Below are 27,687 nucleotides of genomic sequence, written 5' to 3'. Positions count from 1 at the left end.
AGCGTAGAAACACACCTAGAGGTGACTTTAAATCAATATAAACCTGATCCTCTGATGCTCACCGCAGGAACAAAAAGCAAAACGAAAAACTGGTAACTGCCCTCAGTTACGTGCGAGACAGAAACGCAGCCTGCGGTAAGCGAGTCTGAGAATCGAGGCACCGGCACTTCGTGCCAAACCCCTCAGCCAGTGGCACCCGGTGGCACCCCTGAGCACGAAGCGCGCACAGCCCGCCGTCCGCAGCGCCTCACGCGCTCCCCGCCCGCCACAGCGCAGCCGGGCGCACCACAGCTCGCAAATCACGGCCGCGGACGCCCCAAGGTCGCGCAGGCGCGGGGCGGCGCTGTAACGGCCACAACCACTCTCCGCCCCCGGCAGGCGGGGCCCGCGCCTGGCAGAAAGGCGGGGGCAGGCCGGGCCGCGCCGCGCTCCGTAGTGCGGCAGCCACGCTCGCCGCCGGGCCGGGGTGACGCGTCCCTCCGTTCCTCCCTCCTATCCGTTCGCGGCTCCGCAGCCGCCGCGCCTCGAGGATGGCGGTGCTGGCGCTGGCCCTTGAGGGACTCGCTATCTTCGGTCTGATCCTCTTTGTCGTGCTGTGGCTCATGCACTTCATGTCCATCATCTACACGTAAGCGTGTGGTTGCCGGGCTCAGGGCTCCGTGGGCGCCGCCGTGCACCTGCGGGATGCGGCTGTACGGGGAGGGCCGGGGCGCGCGGCGTCGCGCTGCGGGAAGCGGCGCTCCGCTGCGGGTTGCCGCGGTGCTGCCGGCGCGGCGCGGCGCGAAGCAGCCCGGTTAGCGCAGCGCTGTGTGGAACGCGGACCCCGGGCTGCCTTTCTTTTTGGTAGATAACTCGATGAAGGGATGACTTAATGCGTAGTGACGATACCAGTCAGAAAACGGTGCGTGCGTGTGTGTGCCCAGGGCTGCCTTAGGCACTGGCTGCTGGAGCACTTTACCTTGCGCTGAGGGGTTTTCGCTCTCCAATGGCGGACACACAAAGCAGGTTTGTGTGTGTGCCCGCAGAGGGGCTGTCCGGGGTATGTGGGAAGGGACTGAAACGTGCTCCTTTCTCTGGTAGGCCTTGGCTTTACTTTCTCGTCAATAAAAAGGCTACCGCCATAGGTGTTAGAAAATACCCGGGTTTCTGTTTGCCTTCCTTTCTTGCTGTTCCACACATGTCATAGGTGCCTGCCCTTGTTGAAGACAGACCTCCTCTTGCCTTCACACACGCTAGATTTACCTCTACTGACCTTGGTTGTGGTTGTTTTGCTCTCTTTTTTTCTCATGAAGAATCCCTTGACAGGTCTGATCATTTTCCGCGTTGTGGTTGGGTTGCATCTGGGTCTTACATTTACTCAGGTGACTGAATTCTTTCTTGAAAACTAGCATATGGGTTGTGCTGGGTGTGAACAGCCGTGCTTCGGTACCAGCGTGCTGCAGGGGTGCCCTGAGAAGAGGCTGTGAGATACTATAGGCACAGCTGGCTCTGGGCAGCTCTCAAGCAAACAGCCGCTTGTGTGCCAGAACTTCAGCTTCCCTGGTAAGTGCATGCGGTGCTGCTACTGCTCATAAATATTTAAGAAAGAGTGGTGGCAGCTGCGAGGGACTGGAGACCCAAATGGTGACATGGGAGAAGGCGTGCGTGAGGATGAACAGTAGGAGAGACACGAGAGGAAGCAGAGGGGCTGTGGGGAAGCAAGTGTTCTTGGCAGCTCACGCTGTACATCCCAGGTATAGAGCAGAGGGTGTGTAGCAGTGCAGGGACACCTCTGGGTGGACTGAGGGTGTGCCGTGGGGAGCTGTGGTCAGCCTTGGTTGGGTGCGGACACCCTGAGCCTCTGCGATTTAAAGGGTTTGCAGCCTGTGGGTGAGTCACACCAAAGCAGGTGCACCTGCAAGAGGAACAGTTAAAGAGCTCCAAATGTAAGTAAGGCGGGGCAGAAAACCATTATGCACTGATGTCCTGAGTCATCTCATGGAATGAGTTGGGGGAATTGAGTGTAAGATGCAGGGAAACAAGGAGGTTGGGGATGATCTTTATCTGTCTGAAGTTGGGCGTGGGGAAGGGGAACAAAAGGTACTGCCCTGAAAGTTTGGTTGCATTCTGCCTTACTTCAATATCTAAATCAGCAATTTCCTGTTAACTTCAAATAATTTAAAGTAGAATTGCTGGAGTTGGGACTGTTGCCTCTTCCAATAGCTGCTGGATAAGACAGGGAGTAGCCAGGCCTGGTGTAGCCTAGAACTACTGTAAATGATGTGGCTATGACACTTGAACAGAGCTGTAGGTTTTGTTACTGGGCGTTTGTGGTGTGCCTGTGGTTTCATATACGACAGCAGCATGATAACAAGCTGGAAAGTTGCCATCGGGACAGATGATCAGTAAGAATGGAGGCAGGTTCACTCCAGTTTGTGACATCCCTGGAGAAGAATTTGCCTGCAGCAGGGTTCCTGAGACCAGCTCAGAAGATACGGAGGTGGGAGCTGACCATGACCATCTCTGCCCATGAGGTGGGTCAGTAACATGGTGTTCAGTGCGGAAGGGTGGCCCTTGATCAGGGTTGAGCAGCTAGTAGCACTGAAGTGATCAAGCTGCAGGCTGTGCCATGTTGCCCAGGCTGGGTGGAGGTGCTGCAGCAGTTATTGGATAGGTATACAGAAACAGGACTGCTGCTCCCCAGGGTGTGACCACTCAGCTGTCCTTTACTTGTGGTGAAATTAGAGAAGTGCTGGGCATCTACAGCTGACATCTCAGGGAAGTATCTTTGCGGTGCCTGTGGTGCTGCTGGGATGCTGGAGCTGCTAGGATGGATACAGCTGCTGGTAGGTGTTTACAAGGGAAGGACCGCAAAAGGTGGTCATGACTAGTGCTGTGGCCTGAAAGTGCTGGTGGTTAGGCACAGTTACTCTTGCTCCTCTGTTGTGTCTTGTATATTTGTACAGCATGCTGCACCCTTCCCAAGGTCACTGAAGTGTCAGGGGGTCTTCTCTGACAGGTGGAAACTCCTTTTGATCTCAGGGGAATGATGTAACATGGTAGTAGAATTCTATCATGTTTACCACATACTGAAAACTACTTAAACTATGCCAGCTACAGACAGCAAAGAAGAAAGGTGAAACTAATTAATCTTCGGATTTTTCACGTTGTGTGATAATGTTGGTTTGATGTTTGTGTAAGTCATTGGACTAAGGACTGTTCTCAGCCCACTGCATCTAGCAGCACTTAACTGGTGCGTTGTGGGGACTGAACTGTGCTGTTGGAATAAAACAATATGAGAACATTTCCACAAAGCTTCCGTGGCTTATGTAATCCTCATCCTGTGGTTCTCTATTGGAGTTTTAGGTGTTTGATTTTAAAGTAATAATAGTGAGAACATGGGTGAATTAGGTAGATAGGATTATATGAGTTCGAGAAAGTAAGTAAACATTTCTTGTTTTGAAGTGCTGTCAACAATTGACAAAGTTAAAGAGCATCTCAGTTGTGTAGGTTTGTATTATAATTGCTTTAAAAACATGTAGGTTTTGGATATCTAAAGTTGAGAAATGTCAGTTTAGAAACTGTCTGCTGTCCATTCATCTCTATAACATCTGCTAAAGCTTAATCTGCTTCTTGATGCTTTTCTCCCCTACCACGTTTTCTCACTGTGAATGTTTTTGATTTATGAAAAATGCAGTGTGTTTGGTGAATCTCACCTTCCTTCAAAATGAACAGGTGGGTTAAGCAAGGAAATTCAGATAGTCATACTGCTCAGTCAAAGGGCATTCTATAAATTGTCTGAAGTGCGTGATTTGAAACCAGTGTAAGTTTGTTGCACTCTGTGTTATACTGAGCCAGTGGAGGAAAAGAAATTAACATAGGCCTAATGGCATCTTTTTATTGCTAGTAATTAGGTAAGGGGCAGTTTGCATACATTTACTCTGTGTAATAAGGCAGTGGTATCTGACCTGTTTGTGTCACTTTCCTTTATACCCTATGCAAGTCCCTGAGCAAGGACCCTTGTGTGCATGTAGCTGTGAATTTGAACATTGACTGATCCAGCAGTTAGTGTTGGATGTTGCTGGGTATACTAATTCTCAAAGAATCTGAAGTTATGTGGTTGTATGGACAGCTAAAATGGACTTTAAGAACAGAAATAAAATGGAAGGCAGAGTGGATGATGTGCAAATAAGGAAAGGATTTACAGTGTTAGTTGGGAGACTAAGGAGTAAGTTTTGATATTTTAGCATTCTGTTAAACTAAACTTATGTTGAACTAGTGATTTGTAAGTAACTTCTACTCTGAAGGTATGCACAGAATGGAACAGATGCCTTCTTAAATCAGGGGAAAAAAGTAAACAACTAAAGCTGCTTTCTCAGGGCTAATGGCGCTCTAACATATTGTGTTTCTGAATAACTGACTTTCAAATTCTGTGGCAGTGGGTTTGCTGCTTTAACAGTATTTGAAAACAGATAGTTCTGGTTTAATAATGATAGGTGTTCTATGAACATTGTATGTCCCTTCCTAAAATAAAGCTGGCAAAAAAAAAAAAGCCCATGGAAGCTAGAAAAAGCCCTACTTAAGTGTAATCTGATATGTTTCCCTACTATGTCCTCTGACTTTAGTCTAAGAATGAAGAAAGCCTATGTTTTATACTTCTCTGGAAACTCAAATTGATTATTTCAGCTCGTATCCCACACGAGGTTGTATATAGCAAATACATTCTAAGGCTGCGGACAGAGGATAGGATGCCTAAGTTTAGGAAGTTGTGTTCTGCATGGTGTCTCTGAACTGCGTTGAACTTGGCCAGCATCAGAGAGTTCTTAAGAAATGCTTGGTGAGTTTCTTAACATGCTTGCAACTTCCTGCGGTTTTTTCCTGGTCCACAAAATGAGACTCGTGGAGTCATGTTCCAGTTTTGAGTCTCTGTTGTTCTTGAACCTGTTGCCAATAACAATTCTAATTGCAGAGCTTGTTTGTTTTTTTTTTTAAGGGAACCGTAGTGAGTTGGTACTGATGTTGCTCACTGTCCTTGTTCCCCGGGTGTAAATGGGAAGGGTAGTGTCATACCATGGAATTGATGACCATGTTGCTGTTTTTAGATTTTAAAAGTAATGTAAGTGTATGGACATTAAACAGTAGTCAGTGAAAAATTAATTCTTTAATCATGCAGCATCTAGATGTAGTTAGCGTATGCCTTGTCTACTGAGCCTAACCCAAGACTTCCAGAAACTTACCGAAGTAAGAAAGCTCCTACATACAAGTGAAAACATAAATAATACCCTTAGCATAATGCATAAGCATGCAAGGATGAAATTCAGTCTGCAAAGATTCAGAAAACTCAAGTTTACTGAAGAACTTATGCAACTTTGAAAAGCTTTCTAAAACACGGGTTCTGAATGGACACCATCACCACCCAACATAGCTCTGTTTGACACCTGCTTTTTGAGTTGTTCTGATCTTTGGGTTAATAATACATTACTATATAGCAGTTGTTGCCTTTCCTTCTGATGAAAACTTCTTTTTTGGTCTCTGTTTTACTGTCTCGGTGCCTTCGGTTAGTCTGTCCCTTGCTGCTTGGCCCATGACTCGTGTCCAGTCTTACCTTGCTCTTCTCTGATATCTCTGCTTGTCTTTGATCTTGTCCTAACGTTTTTGCTTGTTGCTGTAGCTGTTTCTTTGTTGGGCTGTCCTGTATTTGCACTGCTGCTTTCTGGCAGTAGACTGACCGAAGTATCTGTTAAGAGCTGTAGTTACTCACTTTGCCCTCTCAGGCATGTGATTGATTTGGCTTGTGGCAGTGCTTTTTGTTCTCTCAGCACCACCATCTCCTCTATCCCTGCATTGATGAGGAACCCTACTTTATGCAGAATCCTTCAGACACTGGCTGCAAGTACCACGTCCTTATAAATTGTTGTATTGCTTTTTCTCAATGAGTGAGTGACAGCATTGTGGCAGAGAGAAATTGGAGGGAGCAAGACAAAGGTAGCGAGTCAAGTACGATTACTAGGGAGGAACAGGAGAATCAAGAAGTATGGGCACACACAAAAGTGTAACTACTTGGATGCAGAGTTGAGGGTCAGTTTTTCAGCGCAGAGTAGGAAGCTAGTGTTTTAGGCTGGAGATGCCATTTGAAGGCTGTGTTTCAACCCTCTACTGAAAGCTGGAAACCACCAGAAGTCTTCAGAACTGAGATGCCAAAAGTCATCTGGGGCAGTGGTTTTTGACATCTTTATTAATGACGTGAACAGTGGGAAATAACATCTAATTTGTTGATGATACAGAACTGGTAGGAGTGGCTGCCATACAGAGGGACCTGGAGAGGTGGGCTGACAGGAACCTCATGAAGCTCAGCCAAGAAAAATGGCAAGAGATAGCTCCATACATCTGCACTGGCTGGGGACTGACCGTTGAGAAAGCAGCTTTGCAGAAGAGGAGTTGAAGGTGCTGGTGCACTGCAAATTGACCCTGAGTGGTCATGTGCCTGTGGTAGCAAAGAAGGCCAACAGCATTCTGGCCTGCATTTCAGACTGGTTAAGGGACATGATTCTTCCCCTCCACTCAATACCACTGAGACTGTGTGTGATGTGCAATGTACAGTTTTGGGCTACTTAGTATGAGACATGGTGGAGCAAGTCTGGCTGAGAGCCAGAAGGATGGTGTCAGGGCTGTGCAGAATCTGATGTGCGAGGAGAGGATGAGAGAGCTGGGACTGTGCAACTTGGATTAACCTCAGGGGGAATCTTATCAATACATGTAAATACCTGACTTGTGTGGAGCAAGAGTAAAGAAGGGATTGGATTCTCCTTGGCAGTACCCAATGACAAGATGAGAAACAGAATGTGTAAATTCAAGAACTTCAGTTGAAATAAAAGCCTTTCATGGTGAGGATGGTTTAACTGTGGAAGAGGCTATCTGGAGAAGATGTGAAGGCTCCATTCTTGGAGGCAGTAGAACCACACTTGGATACTGATCCTACTCTAAGCTAGAGGGTTGCCCGGAAGCACTTTTTAACCTCAGTTGTTCTGTAGTTCTGTGAATAATGACAGCCTGTACTGCTATCTGGTGACTGGTTGAGATAGGAGATAGTGTGGGGGATTGTAAGTTGTGCATGTTGCTTTTTTTAAACAACTTGAAATTTGTGTGATGGTCTGGTCACAAGACTTAATTTTAGGTAATCTTTAAGGGAAGGCAGATCTGGAGAAGTTAGGAGTTAATTTTTGTGTTCTGTGTAGTAAGACTGTGTTTGAATGCTCTTTTGTGTTAGAAGATTAACAGTGAAGGAAAGCAAAACAGCACAAAACCAGATATCTGAGTGGTAACACTGTGAGAGAAAAACATTAGTGTTGGAGGCAATGAGAAGGCTGGTTTTTGTTTTGTTTTTTCTTTTTTTATCATTGTGAGCCAGGAGGATAAGATACAGATGGCGAACATTGAGGGGAGAATGATATTGCAGGCTCTTAACGTGAGTGATTTAGTAGAGGCCCAGACTAAGGATGATTTAGGATAGATCTAAAGGTAAAGAATTGAGGTTACCATTCTCAGATTGGACACATTATCTTGAGAGAGAATGGGAGATGGTGCAGTGAACATGAGAAGTAGGCTGTAAGAACAAACCATGTCTGCCTGATGAATAGTTTGTGTGGAAAGATGAAAGACTACAAGATTTGGAGCATGTAAAGCAGAAGACTACATTGAAGCAAGCTCTTGAAGTGAAATAGATTGTGTTACTGGAGGCAGTGGAGGTCTTTGTACAAAGAGGCATTTGGCCTTAAATGCTAGCTGTAGAAGAAGCTGAGAAGTGAGATGAGGAAGAATATGCTTTGTTTGCTTGTGTAAAATTTGAAGATATCAATGAGGTTGAAAGAAGCTGAGGCTTTATGTAAACTAAGTACTGCTGTGAACTTCTGATTACTCTGGATGAATGGAGATGTTTACGTAGAGGGTGGTAGACAATGCTACGTGACTTCAGGAATGAATTTGAGGACTTTGTCAGATCTCATATGTAGCATGCTAAGTATGTGGCCAGTTTTACTGGTTTACTAAAGCACTGTTTAGTCCTTATATCATCCCTCCCTGGGAACTGCTGAAGTAAACGTAGTCAAACTCACTGGGATTTTAATTTCTTTTAATTGAAAGATGTTCTTTTGTTTTGATGTACCTAATTGGTCTTGCACTTAACAAAAGGCTATGGCTTGAAAAAAGATTTTGTGTTTTACAATAGATAAAAACCTTTAATTCTTTCTAGGTGAATAGTTTGCATTTTCTTAAGTATGTTACTTACAATAGTTGATAAAGGTCTAGACTAGTTTATACCTTCTCATATTTGGCCTGGGTCAATTCATACCTTGGGTGACAGTGAGGTTGTAGCACATGCAAACTGAGTTTTATACTATCTTCTGGGCAGTTAGGATAAAATACCTTTACAATTGTAGGCAAAGATAACCAAAGTGAAGTATTGTACTATGTGAAAGGCTAAGACTGTCTTGGAAGTACTGCCTCTCACTTGTTGCTTTGAAATTGTTGTATTTCTTGAAGCAGTCTGACAACTTCGCGTGTGATTCTAGTGGACTGATCTTATTAAAGCAGCCAGATAGCTAGCAGTTCATCTTGTTGCCAGTTTGTTGGTAATTGCTTTTGCCTCTGTTCCAGACCAACGATCATTCCCCTCTTCAGAAATACCTCTTTGAAAACCAAAGTCTGTTTTGTTGGTTGATTTTTTAGTAACCCCTTGATTAGGTTTGTCTCAGCATTGTCAGCACTATAATCCACAGAGAGGGACCTGTTTGAGTCAATATAAACATTAATTCTTATGGTGGTTGTGAGTATCCTTTAAGTGCTTGCTCTGAGATACTGGTTCAGTGTGTCTGATTAGTAATGAGTTCTGAGGTGATTGTTGCTATGGTTTAATAATGATAGCATGCTATGCTTTATTTTAAAGCAGAAGAAATATTCCTCTGACTACACATGTACCTTGCTTGATGTAAAACATCCAAAATGCTGAGACAATGTACAGAGCTGTTAGAGGAGACGTCCCAGGCACTTTCTGCTGGAGTACTTTATTTTTAAGCCTGAAACAGCATGTTTTTCTTGCATACTTTGCTAGAATAAGGCTGTGGGTGAAGTAAAAAGCTTTCAGGCTCTTCTTCATGAGGGTATGCATTGTGAACTGTCAAATGTTAATAGCAGCAGCAGCATCCTGAAAGTGAGTAATTCTCCCTGTCTCCATCCTCACAGGCATGTGGAAGCAGACTGGATTTTCAGGTTGCAGGAGTTTTTAAAAATTAAGATACTCATGTACTTCCTTTTAAACAGTTTCAAAGGTGAGGTGAAATGTAGATGTTCCATTGAACAGTATGCTTGCAATGCTCTTATGTAGATTGTATAGTAGTGAAGGAAGATAAATGTTTCTACTGAGAGTCTATGTGCCCAGTGTTGGGTGTACTTTTGCAGGTTTTGATTTATTAATTTTGTCGAGAAGAGAGATGAAATTTACCAAGGTAGATTTTTCTGGTTTGTATCTGCTGGAAAGAAAGAAAACTTTTCTGAAACCTTTAATGTTGCGTTGTGTACGGAAGTTACTCTAGTATTTTCTTTGGAAGGTTTTTATAGTTGCTTTCTTCTGCTTGTAATTGCTTCCTGATGTTCTTTATTGGAAATTCTTCAAGGTCTCATAAGACACTTGCAGTGAGAGCAGTGTCACTGCCTTGCTGGCAGTTCTGTGGCACAGACAAGGTGTTTAGCTTTTTCCTTACCTCATCTGTGAGAACAAAGGAAAAAGGATTGGCATGATATATTTTTTTATTCATGTAGGTTTTGAGTCACCAATGCTTTTTTTTTTTTTCCTCACTCTTAACTGTTCTAGAAGCTTTTAGGGAAAAGAAACTGTGGAAGATTGTGTGGCAGGGATCTATTTGTGCAATGGGAGCAGTAAGGAGCAGCTTAGTTCTGTAGGAAGCACATTATCTAATATTTAGCAAATGATGTTTTCATTTGAACTTGTGCCTTATGGAATTAGTTGTAATGAGTTATTTTCTCCCTACAGAATTGCAAAGTAAGTTGGAACAACAAACTGAATAATCTTACAAAGCTTTAGAAGATCTGTACTGTATTAGAAGTTTTCATCCTTAGCTTTGTAGGTTTGATTCTGCTGTAATAACTGACTGCTGTAATTGTTTTATCAGGCCTGAGGTTGTTGGCATCCACTGGAGATGTTCTCAGAAATAAAACACAAATCACATTGCATGTGGTTCTGAAATTGCATAACAATCATTGCAAGGAGCATGTATCAAAAAGCGTTTCTATTTCTACGTTCCACTGGCTCTTAACTTGCTGCTCAAAGGGATAACCTAAATCCCCTCCTACTCCTACACCTTTCTAAATGCTTCTGTCTTTCTAATCTGCCTTCAGTGAGCACGTGGCTACATGGTGACTCAGACTGAGATTTTCTGTGGGATAGTTCTGTTTGATCAGCAGGCTGATCCAATTTATCTTGTGGCCCTGACTGCTTTATTACCACCAGTAGGCTGAGGAGTGCGGGAGAGCAGAAACAGGGCAAGAATTGCTGTTTTGATGGCGGCCTGCAGACGGTCTACAGGGGAAAGCTCCATGTTCATTTCAGTGCTTATTGTGTTCCACTAACAGCTGTGATGCAGACACAGTGCTGTATTTTTGTTAAGCACATGCATGTGTATGCTTCATATGCACTGTACGCTACCTAGAATTTGGGCTGTAAAAGGATTCCCATCACTTCAGATTTAACTGCCGTCTATTGTATGGGAGTTGAGTCTGTTTGTTTCCCTTTTATCTTGTGAGCGTGGGGATAAGAAGGGGAATGGGAGAAGAATTTCTGGATTTTGAGAAAGGGGTGGTTTGCTAGAGGTTTGAGGTTGGTATCTGAGGTGTTTGCTCATATTCCTTTCTGAAAGATAAGGTGTTCATCTTTTTTTCAAACATGGAGTTTAAAATCAAAGCCAGCAACACAAAATCCACCTCTGAGAAGACTCGTTATAGATTGCCTAAGCTGAATGTGATGTGACTTTTGTGGTAACGTGTTCAGCTGTTCAAAGCATGCTTCTTAAAGCATTTCTTCTGTGTTGGTTTAAAGCTAAACAGATCGCACTGAGTAAGATTTTTGTTCTGCCACGTGCAATTGTTTTTATCTTTACTAACAAAACTACTGCTTCCTACAACTGGGAGTGCAGATTGTTTGTTGTCTGAGAATATTTACCTTCTGGAAACTTAAAATTATCACAACCCGGGTTCTACCTCAGTCCATTCTTTTTCTTAAGTCCTTTACTTCTGCTTTTCTTATGTGTATGGAAATCATTTGACTCTTGTTTTAAGTGTTCTAATTCTTTCCCCTTTGGTGCTCTTCCCCATCATGCTATCAGTGTGCTACATTCTAAGGGCCTTTACCCTTTGTCTGTGTGCTCTGTGTAGCGCAGGAAGAAATTTGTGCAGAATGTCAGTGGAAGGTATTTGATTTGCCTTTTACCCGCAGCTGCTAAATGAGGGAGCACTGACCAACTGCAGCATGACCTCATCCTTGTGCGCACTTCCAGAGGAAGTGGCTGTGCTCCCAGCACTGCTTTGTGCTGGCGTGGATCCTCCTCTGACCTGTGGTGAGTGTGCTCACGCTGCTCTCCTATGGGCAGCTTGGCTCCCTGGAAGCCTGCTAAAGTCAGGGGAGAAAGGAGTATGAGCTCGTCCTTTTTTCCTGATCTCAGCAGGCTCCTTTCTGAACATGCTTCAGAGCTTATTGCATCCTTCCTGAAGTGGCTCCAACATTAATTTGGCAATCTGGCTTTTTTCCTCCCACTTCAGGATTAGTTTTCTGTTTAAGTGAGTCAAAACAGCTTACAGCAGGATTGTATGGGCATCCGTACTGTCACAGTGTCTTGTTTGGCTGGTGTTGACAGAAGGAGGTTAAGGAGCACCAAGGGATCGCTGCTGTTAATGATGCTGCGGGATCATCTTGCCCACCCTTTCAGCAAATATACTTGTTAAGTTAAATTGACAAAATGCTGATGCTACAAATGAAATAACATTGGGGTGGTTTAAGTGTCTTGACTAGGTCACGGTGGGATCAGACAAATGGCAGCACCACTGCAAGAAGTACAGTACATCTCAGAAATGAAATAAAAAAGGAGTGCCTCTAAGTATCAGCCTACACTTAAAATGATTCAGCTGTATTATGAAACCATACTCTGGGCAGAAAAGGTTGAAAAAGGATCCAGGTGTTTAATTCTGGTCACTTGCTAGAAGACCTGTGGCTGGTCTGTTTTGCAGTTTTCAAGTCCATCTGAAATTGAGGAGGTCCCTAAAAGGAGTAGTGTAGTAGGCCTCTAAGTATGCAGTAGAATGTTGTGTTCATAAATCTGTGTTAAAATGGTATAATAAGTACTTGATAGTGCATTATTCAAGTTTAGGTATGTCACTGCAACATCTTCTCATCAGTCTCTGTGCTACCATGCCTAAGGATGCTTTTCCTCCTGCTGATGTAGACCAGCACTGTGGCAGAGGCTGTTCAAGCAGACCCTTCCCACCCACCTTTACTGGCAGGCAAAACATGCCCCGTGGCTCCCAAGCCAAAAGTTGTCTTGAATCAATAACTAGGATAAATGAAATTTGACTTTTATTTGTAAATAAAATTACAATTCTGCATGTTCTGTATTTATAAAATACCATATATGTTTTTGGCTGCTGAATGATTACACGCTTAGAAGTTTGCTGCTGTATGGTGCTGGAACATGTTTGTTGTTAGTGTGGAAATGTCTGTATACACTAAGATTAACATGATTGGATTTTATTATTAAACTATTAGTCTTTGTAAAGCAAGGGTTGCTAACCATTCTGTGAATTTAAGAGTTACCTGCACTACTTCCTCTGGACTTCCCTGATCTTTCTTTCAATGGTATTTATTGCACTGATTGGAATGTTATAGACTTTAATCTGTGCATAAAGATAACTGCTTTTGGAGATGTTTTAGTGCAAGGCATTTACTAAAAATAATGAAAATATGGTGATCTGATGTTCTTCCCTTTCTGCTGCCAAGAGAAGCAGGACCATCTTCTTCCTCATTTCTCCTCTTTCGAGCAAAGATATGTTATTCTGTAGCAGATCCTAAACTCCACTAATCCCTGTGAGATGATTCAGTTGACCAAGAAGAAAACTGACTGGAGGACATGTGTAAGAATTCAGAGTTACAGAGAAAATAGTCTCTTTCTATGCTGCTAGGGCATCTCAACTGCCTGTGCAACTACAGCCTCCAAAGGATGTCTTCAGTTCCTTCCAGGTCTTGTTAGTGCTGCTCTGTACTATCCAAGTATCTGTTGCAAACTTGTGGTGAAGAACTATGTTCTTGCAGTTATTAAGGAGAATTATTTAAGTAAAGTAGCTGCTGAGGAAAGGTTAAAATGAGTGAATAAAATGTTCTGTTTTTCAACTACTTTAATAACCATAGTGACCCAGCAGTCTACTTCAGCAAGCTTTTTTCTATTTGCTGGAATACTCACCCCACCTGAATGGCAGGGGAGGCAAGGTTTAGTAGGCTAACTTGATACAGATTGCCAAGGACTTATGTAGTAACACTGGGCAGTGATAACATATTGGACTGAATTTTTGCCTTTTGAAGTATTTACACTTCCTGCAGATTTTGCAGATGATCCTTATACAACCTAGGACAGTTGATGCCTCCATTATGCATCCTTCTGCTCTTTTTTCCCAACTAATTCCCTGCACCAGGCTGCTTAGATGGAACTTCAAAGCTTTGTCACCTAACGATTGCAGGCCAATGTGCTTAACACATGTCAATGTGAAGATGTTCATGGATAACTTGGATACTGTTCTTTCACACACAGGACCTGCTGGTGCCTCTAAATAGCACTTCAAATAGTTTTTATTGTTTTCTGGATGTAGTGGTGCTTTCTTGCAGCTTACTGTATTAGGCAGGGACAGGGAAAAAATAATCCACGAAGTGAGAACATCTGAATAGCCTGGGTTAAGCTCAATGCAAAAATAATACATAATACTACATGCATAATATGAACCTCGAAGGTTCATATTCCTTCATCATTTTTAACTGTCTTGTGTGCTCAGTGGTAATGAAAACCACTATGAACGCAACACCCACCTAAGAGAATTGAACCACCATAGGTACAAGTCCAGAATCAAAAATATTGCTTCATTGTCTGCTATTTCATCTTACATTTACAGTGTAGACCCTGCATGTTCTGTAGTGTGTGACTTCACTTAGAATCTATACGTTAAAGTATTAATGCTAACTTAGCCTGATATTTTGACTTCCCTGTTAAATGTTAGCCCTGATATTGCAACTTATTTCTCACAATGGTTGCTTTGTTTCTCTGATGAAGATGGATTTTCAGCTGTTACTCTTTTATTCTTGCTCAGGTTACACCAATCTGCAAATAGCCTTTATCAGTGTAAAATGATGTGGCTTACTGTTAAATTCTCTCTTGCTCCACGGAGTCTCACAGGGTGCTGCCTTACCTTAGTGTCACAATACAAGTAGCTCCCAAGATGGCATCTTAAGGTACCATGCTAGAGTCAGTCTTACCATACTGAAGCATGCTCTTTCAGGATTCTTGGTCTGTGTTATGTTATAGCTGAGTAGATCCTGATAATGCTGTGTGCCTCATTTGCAAGTTTTTGTAAGGCGTCCCTCACACCATGTGTACGCTCTTCCTTGTGTAATTCAATCACCTGCCTAATCCTATATGTCAGCATGGCTTGTAACACAATGCCTAGCGAGATTCTGCACTTTTATCACTTGCTGCTTGTTATCTATCACAGTCCTGCTGCACATCTTCATCTTTTTTCAATTTCCATTCATTCTTCCTTTCCTGTTTTTCAAGGATTTTCTCAATATACAAACACTATGTGCACTGCTACAGCCCATTGCAAATAAATAATCATTTTTAATTATCTACCTTTCCCCTCCCCCCCCCCCCCCCCCACTGTTCAGAGTAGCATTATTGTTTCTCCCTTAACACCCTTGTTTCCTGCTGTGTTGATGTCCAAATTGGCAAGGAGATCTTTGTGGTAGCTCTCAGAACTACTAAACAGTTTCTTCACTTTGGTCTAACTGCTCCTTGTCCATTAATTGTTCATCAGGACTATTTTAGTTTACCTCTGCAATGGCTTGGTTTTGATGACAGTACGAGGACGTGATCTTTGTCCTGTCTTACGCTGGTTATGCTGCTGTAAATAGTGCTGTGCTTCTGGTGTCCAGCTGCAAACCTCACTTAAAGAAGCGTGCTGGGGAGGCACGTGTGAGCGTGTCACTGTCTTGTTTCAACAAAACACTGTAGAGAGCTACTGGAGTCTCTTCTCTTAGTGGAGTAACTAGATGAGTAACTTTATTTTCCAAGGCATGTTCTCAGTTGATCTTCATCCCTTCCTCAAAGATGTTCAACTGTTGATTTTTACTAATCCCTATTTTTCCCTTTGTGCTTTCAGCTTGCTTTAAGTTTTGCATACCTTGATGTAGGAAAAATAATGTCACCTTTTTATTGTTTACAGGAAGTTGTTTTATGATTATCCTGTTATAATGATTTTTAACTCTGTGTAGTAAGGCAGAAGAGTTTGTCCTATGTAGACTGAGGAGAGTGATACTTTTACTCTTCAAAATTGATCGTGTTTGGAATTTTTTCTAGAGCATTCAAAAAGTTGAATGAAAAAGGCTGAATTGAATTTATCCTACCTAATACTATTCATTCTCTGATGTGCTGTCAGCAGGTCTAAAAACAGCTGTTGATCCTACAACCAAAACAAAATTTTTGATCACGGTTTTAAATTTTGAATTTCTTAGTGTTAACTGTTTTTTAAATGGAGTTCTCTAGCATATTTTGTTTCATATGCAGTGATCTGTTATTTCTTCTTGCAGACGCCTCCACCTAAATAAGAAAGCCACAGATAAACAGCCATATAGCAAGCTTCCTGGTGTTTCACTTTTAAAGCCGTTGAAAGGTGTGGATCCTAATCTGATCAACAACTTAGAAACCTTCTTTGAACTGGATTATCCCAAAGTATGTATACTATTTACAGTCTTCTCATCTGCTTCTGAAAATCCTCCCAGTGGTTTGTTCTAGAGCTACTCAACTTGATTGTATAGTGAATTCTTCTTCCACAGCAAATGCATGATTACATGTGCTGTATGTTCCAGACAATATTTATTCCTCTTCAAAAAAGTGCTTATAAACGAACATGACCAGCACCTGAGGACAAAATGTACTCTAGATTTCACTAAGATTTATTTAATCATTACTCCAGTACTTTCTTGTTTATGGCAGTGCTGTCTTTAAAAGACCATTGCCTTTTGAGAGACCAGACCCCTTTCATAATTAGATATTTTTCTGTAACAGATTTTGTGAAAGTACATAGCCTGAAACTTACTGGTGGTTCTTACTGACAGCCTCTGTAGCAAGATGTTGCTCAATGATGACATTGTCCTACCTATCAACAACCGGTGAAGTACTGTCTCCAAGCCACTTAATCATATCTGGAAAACAAATAGTTAAGAAAAGCTTATGTTTGCTCTTGAATGCTGTTTGACTTTGTAATATGAGTGATAAGTAAGGTAAGTGATAAGTGTCAGATGCTGTCCTTGTGTTAGGACCTTAAAGGGGAAAGACTTGTTGCGTCATTCACTGTGTGGTGTATGGTACTGTGGGTGGAATACAGTCTATCCCTATCACATATATTTTGAGTTCAAACTCTTGATATTAAATTTTTCTTTGATTCTTCTCAGAATTACTTCAGACACTACTGCTTCCTTTCTAAAAGGGCAAAAGCACCTGTGAACTCTGTGGTGGGTTTTCTTTGTGTATTCTATTTAGGTGTAAGTTCAATGCTCTGTCAGGTAGGGTTTAAAAAACAAACCCAACCAGAACCCTTGGAGTTGACTAGAAATTGGATTGTTCTTCTGTAGTAGTGTTTGAGGCCTCTCAAAACTTGGGACATGCAGATTTGAATCATTCTGACTTCCCAGAAAGTATGATAAACATTAAGTGTAGCAAAAAAAAAAAAAAGCTAAAGGCAACAAGATCTCAACCTGTTTTATAGCTATAGTGACCATCTCAATATTTGACTACAAAGACAGTTGTTCTTACCTAATATACATTTTGAAATTGTCAGAAATTTCCCCATTTGTGTTACATTTAAATTAACCTGATTCTAATATTTGTACAGATAAATGTATTTGTATTTCCTCTGCATTATTCGTGTATGTTGTTGTTCTTTAGTCCATGATTTCATACGAAGGCTATTTACCATGAAATAGAATTTTTCTGCTGAAAAGTTGTCGTGTCAAAGCTCTATTATTAATCATTGAATCTTTTCAGACTGGATGTAGAGAGGTTATTGCAACTGTTGATTGAAGATTAAGTTTATGAATTACAAGCAAACAATAGTGTCCCATATTTAACTGTATCAGCAATAAAGCACTAATCTCTTCGGTCGTTAATTTCCATGATATTCATGATGTAAGGGTCACTTCTGTAATAGTTGAAAGATCTTTTTGCCTAATGAGATTTTTTTTTTTTTTGCTACTTAAATTCCATTTTCTTTGCTAGTAAAAATAATTGGAATCAAACACTGCTCACTCTTCAAGCTAATTGGCTTTATGCTTGCACTTAGAGGCATAGCTGCTTTTGTCTGGTAGTCTGTAGTGTTAGAGCAAGTCCTACAAGTACGGTTTTGAGGTTGTCAAGTTTCCACAGTGTTCCGAGCCAACTTGCACTTTCTGGGTGTTTGTGTCATAGTGCCTTTACCCCCTTTGAAATAATGTATTTATTCAACTTATTTCATCCAATACTGGATGACAGTACTTATTCCTCATAAAGAACATTAGAGGTGATCATCGTTGAACTTACAGGCAGACAGCTTTTGAAGTTGAGCATAATTTTTTTTCTTGTGTAGTTCCTGGAAAATGAAGTTCAGCTAGGTGTTACTGCAGTGTGATGGGGAATGGAGTAACTGTTTTGCTCACTATCTGCAGCTTTTTATTTGTAATTCCTGTATCAAATAAGATTAAACAAAATTGATTCTAATGAGACTGGCTGTTCAACTTTTTGCCTGTAAGGATGACTTTGAGGTATTTTGATCAGAAACTTACATTTTCTGAATTTTGTTCTTAGAATTAGTGTGCTGTTGACTTGTAACACTTCACAATTTGGTCAGGGAGAGGAGAAGGCTATGCCAAGAAAGAAGTATTCAGGGAGTCTATTACTAATGAGGAAACAAATGCCTCTTTCAAAACTTGCAAAACAGTCTTGACATTAAGTTGTATGTGATTCTTAAAACACTGCTTTTTCACCCAGTGTTTGTAGCTCATTTAGTAGCTGTGTAGATTGACTGCTGAAACAGCTACAGTTTTTTCCCTTACTTCTTGCTAGGTTTTCTAACCTTTATCCTGTAAAGAGGAAAATGTGCATTGTGATGTATATTCCTGCACTTAGCTTTATTGTATGATGAGGTGTACCTTTATTGGTCTCAAAGGGCTGTCATCCTGCTGTGTTCTGCATTATTCATCTACAAAATGAAGAAATGGAAGCTGCAGTCAGGTGTGCAATAGTTTGTGTTAACATGTTCTGGAGCTCTGTTAAAGAGATGAGAAGAATCTGGTTTGTGTCAGTTTCATTTATAAGTCTCTTGTTTGTTTTACTGTGCTAGTATTCAGAATATTACAGACTGTTGGTAAAGATCAAATTTCAGCATAGTTCTGTCACCCAGTGCTTTGGAAGCTAATATGCTTTGACTGAAAGATGAGGTCTATAATGCTAAAAGCACCGTGGGTTATGTTCTGCCATGGAAGTGAACACTTTCACAGCTTGTAGCACCTTCCTTTAATGTTTAATGTACTATAATTTCATAGATTATGAACTTCAGATACATATGTGCAAAAATAGAAGCAGGGTTAGGGTTAGGGTGGAATGGAAGCAGGAGCAGACACTTTAGCTTCTTTGTGCTGTAATGTTCTGTTTTGTGCCTAATAGGAGTCTTCCCAGTAACAGGAAAATGAACATTCCTTGCTACAATAGTTTACAGGGCATGGAATTGGTTTCTTTTTAGCAAGTACTTGCTGGTGCATAAGGTGTTATTTAGCTGTAAAAGAACCCCCTTTTATTTTTAATTCTATAGCAGTGCTTTTCATTTCTTTTTTTTCAGTTTGGTATGCTGTGAAGCTTTATTCCCTAGCTTATATTGATATTAATGTGTACATATTTTTTTTTCCTCGCACTAGTATGAAGTACTACTCTGTGTACAAGATCATGATGATCCTGCTATTGATGTATGCAAAAAGCTCCTTGGCAAATACCCAAATGTTGATGCTAGACTGTTTATAGGTAAGCAGTGCATCTCCAGAGTGGGACTCCAACTAATAAAAAATTTTTTATGCTTTCAGCTCTTTAATAGTGTTCTGAAAGACATAGTTGTCTTGTACCAGTGTGGGTTCTGTGACTTAAACCTGTGTTTGAGCATAGAACTAAGTTTGTATTCATGGTCTGTGATCTCATTTTAAAAGCAAACAAAAACAACTAACTCTAGGAAAAATCATTATTCAACCTATGCACCCTCCCCCAGCTCTTTTTCTACTAAGTCTGGAATTCAGCAGTTTGAATCTTGTCTCTACACTATACTAAATATGCAGGAAGTGACTTAGAGTTCTGGCTGTATTTGAGCTTGAGGTGTTAAAATCTGTTTTCATTAACTTAGAGACTGTAAGTCTATTTCTTACTACTTGTTTGTACTGAAGGAGGAAAGGGTTAGGAAAGGGTGATTAGAGCTAGATGACATGAAATAAACAGAATCATATCTGTTAGGAGCAAGAAGTTGTATCCCTGTATTCTGCTCCTCTTCCCTTTTTGCTAAGGTTATCCTAGAGTGTAACAATCATAATCAGGACTCTTAAGAAAAAGCAGTAGGCAATATTTACTTTATAGAATGTAGTAAAAAGCTTTGTAATTCTAGTTATTAATTCTCAGTTCTTAGTAATTCTCAGTTATTAACCTACCATTTTGAGGAAGCATTTGATTGATTTTTCCTTTTTAATTCTCGACCTAACTGCAGTAAAATACAAAACACAGAAATGAAGGAATGTGTAAAATTTAAATCCTTTTCATAAAGGTGGACTTTTGAAAGGTAAACACGTACTGATTCTCCAGCTAGATTTTTTTCCAGATAGGTTAAAAAAAATCTTTCCCCCCCAAAAGAACCAACCCAAAACCAAAATACCACAGGGGAAACAAACAAACAAACAAAAAAAAACACAAAAAACATGCATATTGAGTATGATGCTTGCTCTTTTTTTAGGTGGTAAGAAGGTTGGCATCAACCCCAAGATTAACAACTTAATGCCTGGCTATGAAGTTGCCAAATATGATCTAATATGGATTTGTGATAGTGGAATCAGAGGTAGGTGTGTATTGTAATGTGCTGATTGTTTTATTATCCTTACTCCATGTAGTTTAGCAGTTGCAGAAGATTATTTTTACTGACAACAGAAACAGAAATGAAGTCTGGAGAAGTCTTCTCACAGAATAAAAATTTTCAACCTCTAAGAATGTCGATCTTATTTTTGAAAATACTGTTCTTATTTTATTTGCTGATCATAAAATAGTAATAACGATTAAAATTATTACTGACAGGTCATTGCCCCAAAGTGGCATGCACCAAGCTGTACCTGTTCTTGACAATAACATGAAAATCACAGTACTGTTATACAATAGCCTTCTGCTAATGATGGAATTGCTCAATGTGAACTGTCATTTTCTCATTTCTTGCTTAGTTACACCAGACACTCTGACAGATATGGCCAACCAAATGACTGAGAAAGTAGGATTGGTTCATGGTCTTCCCTATGTTGCTGACAGACAGGGATTTGCTGCCACCCTGGAACAGGTCAGTACAGTGTGTGTGTATGTATATATATGTATTTAATATATTGCTGACTAAAAGTTGTGTAGTGCCTCTTGCACTTTTGAGTGATGGGAGGTTTCATTTATTTTTAGCAGCAGTTACACTTTGGACTGTCTAGGATAGCTGGTAAATGTTTGGAAATTCTACCATGTTGCTCCAGACATCAGTTCAAATCTTGTTTGCTATACAAAGTGCAGGATGAAAATACAGGATTTTATTTTAATAAATATTGGGACTTCAGTAATTCGTAAAAAGGCTGTGAACTCTGTTGACCTTTAACTAGGAAAACAGAAATGACTCTAAGTTAGAGAAAAGCCCTGCTCACAGTAGTATCTTATTTCCAGAGGTTATAAGCAAAACCTTTGGGAACAGGATCTAAGCAAGGTGTATGTTCTGTTTTCTCATAATGCTCTCTCAGCTTTCCAGTATCTTCTTCTGAGATGCACCCTGTGCAGGAAGTAGTCTTTTCTTACACAAACTTTCACATTTTTTAATTGAATCTGTGTAAGTCTCCAACATCTTATCTGTCTGTATCAGGAAGTTCTGTAGATTTGTTACAAGCACCACTGCCTTCTTAACACTGGATCTTGCTCTTCTGTAGGGCTATTTTGTGTCTCCTAATTGCTTGTTTAGGAAGAGAAGGTGAAGAGTTGATTCCTGTCCACCATATTCATATCACTTAGTGTTATCTGTCCTATTCTTCCCTCTCTCCATTCTCAGAAAGTTCTTCTCAGTAGAATGAGGAAGTTGAGTTTTGTCTGTTCCTTGTGTCTCAGGGCAACTAATTATTCCTTTTAACTCTAAACTGGCATAAATAAGGCATTTTGGGTCTATTCTAATAGTCAAAGGCAAAAAAGTGAGAGAGAAAAAAGTGCAGAGAAATTCAGTAGAGGGTACCCTGTGATTTTTTTTTTTTTTTGGAACAGAAAGTCTGAATTGATTTTCTTAAAAGAAGAGAGCAAGAAGCTATAACACACAACTTACTACTGCTGCTTGCTAAACAGCATTTTAATTGCTGCTTCTATGCTCCTGGAAGAACTTTTTGCTTCTAGTTCCAGTGTACCACAAGGTCACCATTCCTTTTGTTGAATAAGCTGATGTATTAGTAAGACCGTTAATAGGATGAATAGCACTCAGATGTTATGCTAAGTGCTCAGCTTCAGCTATCTTTTTGTAGGAAACTGCTGATTTTATGTTACTGGATCTTTTAGAAACACAACTTTTTCAGTCTGAAGTGTCTTGGCTATTTCATCTTGCTGGTACATTGAACAAAAATTCTGTGCTTCTGTGCTGCTGTGTAGTAAGCTTCTATAAAGTTGTATGCAGTGATTTAGTTGAGAGGAATGAGACATTATGTCTGCTAGCTGTAGGTGAATAATATGTTACTTGAGTGATTAATAGTTTGAGTTTTAGTATGTGTTACCTGAGAACAGCCTAAATTAGAAATTTGGTATTGAGTAAAATATGGCAGTTCAGTATAAAAATTCAAGCTGTGTATTAAATCCATAGAAACAGAGTCCATATCTATTAGATTTCTCAGGTTTGGTGTTAAGTTAGATTTCTTACTTGGGTGGTAAAGAATTTTCCAAATATCAGATCATTATTGGCTATGTTTAGAATTTTTTCCTTCAAATACATACAAAGGAGAGAGTTGTCAGTAGTAATGGCATAACTACATGTAGAGCTTAAAAGCCTTATCTTGTTTTCACAGGTTTATTTTGGAACTTCACATCCAAGGTCATATATTTCAGCAAATTTAACCGGCTTTAAATGTGTAACAGGAATGTCATGCTTGATGAGGAAGGATGTCTTGGACCAAGCAGGGGGATTGATAGCTTTTGCACAATATATTGCTGAAGATTATTTTATGGCCAAAGCTATAGCTGACCGGTAAGATCGCTGAAGCAAGGTTTTGTTTGAAATACAGTTTGTAACTGTTTTCACATGTTACATGCTATATGCGCAGGCAGTTAGGTCAACTTCATGTGTATACACCACATGTGTTTATGACACATGCTTTGTTCTGTCAATTCTTGGAGAGATATACTCAAGCCCACACTAACTGCTTTAAAAATGTTTTTAAAATGAGAACTTAAATTGTTCAAGAGGTATTTACTGTCCTCTAAGCAAGAGATTTGGTAAGAACATACTTAATTTTTTTGCTCTTAGGCATTGTAATAATATGGAACATATACTAAAGAAAAATATCAAAGCTTAATAAAATTCTTAATGTTCTATTATTGTTCTCTGCATTTTTTTTTATTTGCATGTTTTTCGTAATACGCATTTATTTTTCAGAGGGTGGAAATTTGCAATGGCCACACAAGTCGCAATGCAAAACTCTGGCTCATATTCTATTTCTCAGTTTCAATCCAGAATGATCAGGTAAAATTCTAATTCTTGCTTCCTTTCCCTTCCATTCCTGTCACCTGCTTCTGATGTGGTTAACCTGAAAAAGGAGTGAATACTTTTGTCAAACTAATTTGATGATAATGTCAGGAATGCTATATTTTCAGTGCATGGCTAGAGGTGCTGACTTTCCATGGAAGCGAGACACATGCATGAGTAGTTTGTTTTTTTTTTTAAAGACTAAAAACCTAAGAAGAAAAACAACAACAGAAAAAAAAACTGGTTACCATTTAAATGCTTTACATAGTGTTTTTGAGGGGGTGATTTTTTTGCCATACTTACATACATACATACATACTAACCATAGAATCCAACCTTAGCGATTCTATGATTCTATGATTATAATTTGGAAGTGTACATTTAACAAGATTGATGGCTCATTGCCCGATGAGTATGGGGAAGAAGTTGTAAGAAGTTACATATAGTCTGAACTGTTTTGTTTCTTTCCTAGGTGGGCCAAACTGCGAATTAATATGTTACCTGCCACAATAATATGTGAGCCAATCTCAGAGTGCTTTGTTGCCAGTCTGGTTATTGGTTGGGCAGCTCATCATGTGTTCAGATGGGATATAATGGTGTTTTTTATGTGTCACTGCTTGGCGTGGTTTATATTTGACTACATTCAACTAAGAGGTGTTCAGGTATGTCACCTTTCTTTTCAGAGATAAGATACTTCTCTTGATACCACTGAGGAAGTGCTAGGTCAAATCCTGTTACCTCTGCCCACCTGCTAACTTTGCTTAAGTAGCATGAAAGGTGTGCATGGTTGTGATCTTATTTCCTTTGTGTGCTTACCTCTAACTAGCCTCTGCAAGTTGACTTCTGTCTCCCTTTCACATTTTTGCATTCATGTTTCTTGCCTGCTGTACTTAAGCATGTCCAGAACTCTGAGCTTTTTTAAAAAAGTACAAGAATAGCAGCTCTGGGATTTTAGTTGTTTTTATCTTTAATTGTTCTTCTGTCTTTTGTATCTTGAAGCTTATACGTACAGTTTATGTACACTTAAGAATATTTCTTTGCTATTTTGATAGTGAATATAGGAGTTTTCAGTAAAACTTTCTGTATTGAAAGATAGCACAGATCAGAAAAACACTTGCTTTTCTGGTGCTGTAGGCTACTCTGTCTACTGTGACCCTATTCCATCTAAATCTGGTCCGCAGTTGTGTGCGTGTACAAATGATGAACTAATTCTCATCATACTGATAATGAAAATCTGATAATACTGATGATTCTTTCTGTAGTTTTAAGAATTCTTAGAAGGAAAGGCTAGTTCTATTGATTGGGTAGAACACTGGTTTATCAGTCATTTCTCTGATTACAGTAATTACTGCATGATATGTACATGGTACAGTAAAAGAACTTTGTACCTGTTCTTCTGAAGCCTCTTCAGTTTGCAGCTCTGCATGTAGCTGGTAAATCTCAAAGGAACTGTGAATTCAGAAGGGCTGTCTGTAAATGTTTTTAAATCTTTTTCCTATGCAATAAGCCAAAAGCTTGGTTCTTCTAATTTCACTCCCTTGAGAATGTGTGGTGGGTTGGTAGTAGGTACTGCTGTTCTGGGATCTGTGGCATAAACCTAGTGCCTGCTTTCAACACAATTTTACAAAGCTTCAAAAGGGAATAAATTGAAATTGTGACTCTTCTTTGTCATTTCTTCACGTACAACTCACTCTCGGAACCTTCTGGGTCATTCTGCCAAGTATCTTGTGTTTAACATGGGTAATCATATCTTGAACGAGAAAAACTTCTTGGCTTTTAAAATGCAGAATATGCTTTTGATAATGTCAAACTGTATATTAAGCGTTAGAACAGATTTATCTGTAATACAGATGTTTTGAAGTAATGTGAAACTCCTTCGGAGTAGTTAGCATGCTAAAATATTTGTTTTTGTATTCCCAGGGTGGTGCTTTATGTTTTTCTAAACTTGATTATGCAGTCGCTTGGTTCATCAGAGAATCCATGACAATTTATATTTTCCTGTCTGCTTTGTGGGACCCCACTATTAGCTGGAGGACAGGACGCTACAGGTTACGTTGCGGAGGCACTGCAGAAGAAATCCTTGATGTATAGCCACAGCTTTGTAACTGTGACTGTCAAAAAGAGAAAGGGGGATCGAAAGTATTATAAATTGTTTATAAAAATACTTTTAAGAAAATCTACCTTCAGTAGTTTTATTACTTGTATGTTTTGGTATCTGTTCTTTAATTTATTTTTTGCATGGCACTTGCATATCTGTGAAAATACATCCGTAGTCTTGGCCAAATGGTATTTTGCTCCTATGTACAAATAGAAACGGAGAGAATTGGTTCTGATACATATCTGCTATGTGAATATTCTGCAGTAAACTTTTTTTTTTTAAAGTATCCTTCTGGATATGAATGGCTTCTTACTCCATGGTATGCTGGCCTAGCAAAGCCAGTGGTCACACAGCTATTGTCCAGCTGGATTGCACAAGGCTATACCTAGTAAAATCACAAAAAAAGTATGTCTGATTTCTATCATATTCCACTAAATTGAGCTAGTAACAGGACCTTGGGAAAGAAGCTCTTAAATGCTTTATGCCTACCTCTTGTAGTTGCTGCAGAACGAAATGAATGGAAAGTAAAAACGCTTAGCAAAAACAAACTAAAATAAAGCTGGAGTCCTGTGTTTATATGTATATATGAAATACTTTAGTTGTTGCAATGAACCAAAAGTGGACTGAGTTTGATAGGGTGAGGTGAAAGGCATTACTGGTCAGTCACGTATTGTGAGCATCTTTTGGCCAACTCTAATCTGGTTCGGTCTTGAACCATGTTAAGCACTGTGCTGTAACTAGCCTAGCTGGCCCCTTTCATTGTTTCCATCCTTTTTAAGGGGTGTTCTGGCTTTTTTGTGTGTGAGTGCTTTGACTGGGGGTGGTGGGGTGGGGGGTGTGTGCGTGGGACTCAGTAAAGGACAGAAGGGAGCAGAAATACATTTCAGAAACATTTCACACAAGCTATTTTCTTAAAACAATGTATTAAGAATGTAATTTCATGATGCAGGTATTTAATATCTTTTTAAAGTGAACATATGTATCCACAGTAGTCAAAATTAAGTATTCAATTGCAGTAAATATTGTGAATATATTAAAGGTCTGGGTGAGTTTGCTGTTACTAAAATTGTAATCTTAATTTAAACATCAAACTAAGTCTACTCTTGGCTTTTTGCCTTCTACTGTTAGTCTAGCCTTTAAATTGGACTTTTGTACTCCAATGGTATGACTAAAAGGACTAGATTATAATGCATGCCGTGTTTTCTGACCCCGTCCCTGTAGCTTGGTTTCCAACCTTATTGTGAGACTTTCCAATTTGTGGTGAACTGGACTTGTTTTCTTTGAACATCTTTAATTTAAAAAAAAAAAGCAAGCAAAAAACAAACAAACAGCAAAGCTGGAGAGGGATGTTGCATAAGCCTTTTGTTTTCCTAATTGTATTTATGCTGCTTTACTTCAGATGGAATAGAATATTGTCACCGTGAATGTGGGCTGCTGATTACAAGGCTCATGCCAACAAAGCAGCTTAAAAAGTTGAATTATGTGTAGCATATTAGCAATAATGATATGTATTTATAAAAACAGACACTTACCTTACTGAGCCAATCCCTTAGCTGTCATATGCTACACACCAGTGTCGTGTGTGTGCATGTTAAACATACTCTGGGCCAAAATGCTTCATCCACCTTAATGTTTCTTTTGCCTTATGATAACGTGGAACTTTTTAATGGGCATTTCTGTATGAACAAAGGCTTTTGATTGCGTGCTTCATTCTTTTCACGTGAATCAGGAAAAAGTTTCTCCTGAGGAGAGCTGCATACTGAAAACTAGTCTAGTTGTGACCCACGAAAACGTAGTTTTTAAGAGTTTTTACATAATTAAATTTTGCTGACAATGTTTATATCTTTGTTTCATGAAGTTCAATGCCACTCATTGCACTGCTGAAGTGAAGCGTAGCTTACAACTTAGCTTTATGCTGATTTCTATGCAGGCAATGGAACAGAAAACCAAAAAAAAAAAAAAAAAAGGCTGAAAAGACTTCATTTACAAGATGTTAAGTGGGGATAATTGCTTAACTGGGTGCTTTTGTATTAGCAGAACCATATTTGGTCAAGAAAACTGAAGCTTCACTTAAGCAAATAGTTTTGTTTGGGGTATTGTCTGATTGATTGAAATTGAAACCAACACTGTCAAATGTTGAAGATGCTACAACTGAACTTTTAAAGTTAAAAATGGCTAATGTAAAGTTGTGTTGTTCTACAGGTATGTAGAATATACCATGTTTATTTAAAGTCATTGTTTTTCTTTTATTTAAAAATAAATTTTGAATATAATGTTTGGAA

At 39.8% G+C, this 27,687-nt stretch overlaps 1 protein-coding gene across 2 annotated transcripts; it reads left to right on the top strand.

The window, feature by feature from the left end:
- The first annotated feature begins 425 nt into the window (after positions 1–425).
- Positions 426–27,687, top strand: UGCG (UDP-glucose ceramide glucosyltransferase). Of its 2 annotated transcripts, none has more exons than XM_424914.8 (9): positions 426–628; positions 15,887–16,028; positions 19,244–19,346; positions 20,314–20,415; positions 20,789–20,901; positions 22,631–22,809; positions 23,218–23,304; positions 23,780–23,969; positions 25,228–27,687. In XM_424914.8, exons 1-9 carry the CDS (start codon positions 531–533, stop codon positions 25,396–25,398), a joined length of 1,185 nt encoding a protein of 394 aa, XP_424914.2. In that variant the 5' UTR covers positions 426–530; the 3' UTR covers positions 25,399–27,687. The 2 variants fall into 2 exon arrangements, with proteins under 2 accessions (XP_424914.2, XP_040512257.1); XM_040656323.2 differs by lacking the exon at positions 426–628 and adding an exon at positions 1,877–2,513.

Source organism: Gallus gallus, chromosome Z (genome assembly GCF_016699485.2).
Source record: "Gallus gallus isolate bGalGal1 chromosome Z, bGalGal1.mat.broiler.GRCg7b, whole genome shotgun sequence".
Classification (NCBI taxonomy): Eukaryota; Metazoa; Chordata; class Aves; order Galliformes; family Phasianidae; genus Gallus; species Gallus gallus.
The sequence above is the reverse complement of the archived record's forward strand: the minus strand, read 5'-3'. Positions and strand labels throughout refer to the sequence as shown.